This window comes from Anoplopoma fimbria, chromosome 9 (genome assembly GCF_027596085.1).
Source record: "Anoplopoma fimbria isolate UVic2021 breed Golden Eagle Sablefish chromosome 9, Afim_UVic_2022, whole genome shotgun sequence".
NCBI lineage: Eukaryota > Metazoa > Chordata > Actinopteri > Perciformes > Anoplopomatidae > Anoplopoma > Anoplopoma fimbria.
Genome location: NC_072457.1, coordinates 27,016,959 through 27,020,489, shown reverse-complemented (window position 1 = coordinate 27,020,489; position 3,531 = coordinate 27,016,959). Strand labels below are relative to the sequence as shown.

Here is a 3,531-nt window from a genome sequence, read left to right as displayed (position 1 = left end):
GGTAGCAAATAAAAGCAGTGGTTGAAAACTTATTTCACTAGTTTGAATATTTAAAGACAAATTTAAGCCACACAACAGGTTACCAGTGTTTGTTCATTTTAATAGATAAAATAAATAAAAGTACTTTACAGGAAATCTGCTCTGCAGTCAACTTTCTGGACATTTAATACATTTCGTCAATGGAGGCTACATTTCAGTCGTTAAACAGTAAAGATTGGAAGTCATCTGGAAAGAAGATGGTTTCAACCAACATCTCTCGCACTTTTTTTTTTTCTTTCCTGTCTACACAACCAAATAAAACTAAACAATGTTTGAGTTTTTCTATTTTTAATAAGAGAACATTCAGAGTCTGCAGCGGTCCATCGTCGACAGTGATCAGGTTTCCCCTCACACTCATCCATCCCCCCCTTCCCTTCCTTCATTCCTCGTGTCCAGAGAAGCGCTCCCGGTGCTCGGTGGAGGACCAGGACTGTCTCCCGGGACTCAAGCGGACAGGCAGTCCAGGGAGTCCAGGGTGAGGAAGACGTCCGCCTTGCACTGGAATGTGCCCGTCCCGTCCCGCAGCAGCTCGCAGCTCTTCAGGTTTGGGGAGATGTCCTTCACACAGATGGCCTGCAGGAGGTGAGAATGAATTAGAAGTTAACAACTGAAAATCTGGCAAAATGAGTTGGTCAAATGTGTGTTAGGAACTAAGTCTTCTCAAACCAAGATAGTTGGCTTTAATTTAGCTCTTAAACAACTACGACTCCGTTTTCGCTGTGCAGTTATAAAAGGAGGCTACTGCAGTAATACAGACAAATATATAGATATATTTTCTACCTTTTATTCTGTGTTTTGTCCGTAGGAAATGATGATTAAAAAAAAATTCAGTTTCCTTTTTGTCACCACGTTTGACTTAATATTTTTGATGTCAACTATTTGTGTCGTGGTCTTTATGGAAGCAAAAGTTAACAAATGTGCTTTCTAATCTCTGCCTAAGGTTTGTGTACTTTCAATATTTATAAATGTGGCTCTTGTGGTGCTGAAAGGAAAGCAATTTGAACTTCTTAATGTTACCATCACTGTGAACAAAACAACACCTTAAACAGGAATACAGATTGTAGTATCTGAGCTGGACTCACCATGCTTTTGAGGATGGAGATCTGCCTGTTCGTCTCTGGAGTCAGGTTGTTGCCCGCCGTCTCCCCGCTTTCCATCAGCGTCTCTTCGGACTCGGACCTCCGGACGTAAGGCGACCTCCTGATCCCGGACAGCAAACCGGAGGCTCGACCCACCGAGTAGTAGCTGGGCCCGGTGGACTGCTTGTACCAGGCTTCCACTGGATGGCAGGAGATGAGCAGAGACACTCCGACGCACACCACCGCAAACCTGACTGACCTCTCCATGTCTGGAACCGTCTTGGGACTCTTTAGGCAGAAGGAAAACGGTGCTTATCTCGTCTGTTGCTGGTCAGAGGCCGACTTTATGTTTGGAAAACTTTCTGCTGCTTATATAGGCTGATGGGACGACGGTGTCGTGACCCAGGACGGTCGTCAAATCAGAAGGAGGTGGGCGGATGTTGGAAAGAAAGACCAATCCGAACTGATCAGTCTTTGATGGTGTGTGTGTGTGTGTGTGTGTGTGTGTGTGTGTGTGTGTTTTTATTTTTTATATTCCTTTATTGATCCCCATGGGGAAATTCAAGTGACAGACAATAAATACACATACTATACAACTACACAGACAATAAATACACATACTATACAACTACACAGACAATAAATACATACATACTATACAACTACACAGACAATAAATACACATACTATACAACTACACAGACAATAAATACACATACTATACAACTACACAGACAATAAATACACATACTATACAACTACACAGACAATAAATACACATACTATACAACTACACAGACAATAAATACACATACTATACAACTACACAGACAATAAATACATACTATACAACTACACAGACAATAAATACACATACTATACAACTACACAGACAATAAATACACATACTATACAACTACACAGACAATAAATACACATACTATACAACTACACAGACAATAAATACACATACTATACAACTACACAGACAATAAATACACATACTATACAACTACACAGACAATAAATACACATACTATACAACTACACAGACAATAAATACACATACTATACAACTACACAGACAATAAATAACATACTATACAACTATACAGACAATAAATAACATACTATACAACTACACAGACAATAAATACACATACTATACAACTACACAGACAATAAATACACATACTATACAACTACACAGACAACAATAAATACACATACTATACAACTACACAGACAATAAATACACATACTATACAACTACACAGACAATAAATACACATACTATACAACTACACAGACAATAAATACACATACTATACAACTACACAGACAATAAATACACATACTATACAACTACACAGACATACTATACAACTACACAGACAATAAATACACATACTATACAACTACACAGACAATAAATACACATACTATACAACTACACAGACAATAAATAAATACATACTATACAACTACACAGACAATAAATACACATACTATACAACTACACAGACAATAAATACACATACTATACAACTACACAGACAATACAATAAATACACATACTATACAACTACACAGACAATAAATACACATACTATACAACTACACAGACACAGACAATAAATACACATACTATACAACTACACAGACAATAAATACACATACTATACAACTACACAGACAATAAATACACATACTATACAACTACACAGACAATAAATAACATACTATACAACTACACAGACAATAAATACACATACTATACAACTACACAGACAATAAATACACATACTATACAACTACACAGACAATAAATACACATACTATACAACTACACAGACAATAAATACATACTATACTATACAACTACACAGACAATAAATACACATACTACAATACAACTACAACTACACAGACAATAAATACACATATACTATACAACTACACAGACAATAAATACACATACTATACAACTACACAGACAATAAATACACATACTATACAACTACACAGACAATAAATACACATACTATACAGACACATAAATACACATACACATACTATACAACTACACAGACACAGACAATAAATACACATACTATACAACAAAATAAAGATAGAGTGTGTGTGTGTGTGTGTGTGTGTGTGTGTGTGTGTGTGTGTGTGTGTGTGTGTGTGTGTGTGTGTGTGTGTGTGTGTGTGTGTGTGTGTGTGTGTGTGTGTGTGAATTTGTCTTGAAAATCACACACAAAGTGCTTAAAAGCTTTTAAATTGGGTTGGTGTTTACCCACTGCATGCAACAAAAGGGGCACAACAAAGTAGAATCAGTGGGCATGGCTTCAGAAGACCTCAACATGAGTGAAAATGGACAGATTAGGGGTAAAAAAAGGAGAAGATC

The 3,531-nt window shown here is 36.9% G+C and overlaps 1 protein-coding gene across 1 annotated transcript; it reads right to left on the bottom strand.

Annotated features, from left to right (window-relative positions):
- Positions 1-132: 132 nt before the first annotated feature.
- Positions 133-1,539, bottom strand: npb (neuropeptide B). The gene is made up of 2 exons (XM_054605252.1): positions 1,122-1,539; positions 133-612 (listed from the first exon to the last, which is right to left on the bottom strand). Exons 1-2 carry the CDS (start codon positions 1,383-1,385, stop codon positions 484-486), a joined length of 393 nt encoding a protein of 130 aa, XP_054461227.1. The 5' UTR covers positions 1,386-1,539; the 3' UTR covers positions 133-483.
- Between the last annotated feature and the right edge of the window lie 1,992 nt (positions 1,540-3,531).

Coding starts and splice junctions, on each gene's coding strand:
- npb (XM_054605252.1), bottom strand. CDS start 1,385: ATGGAGAGGTCAGTCAGGTTTGCGGTGGTGTGCGTCGGAGTGTCTCTG. Junction 613..1,121: donor TCTCCATCCTCAAAAGCATG/GTGAGTCCAGCT, acceptor CACCTCCTGCAG/GCCATCTGTGTGAAGGACAT.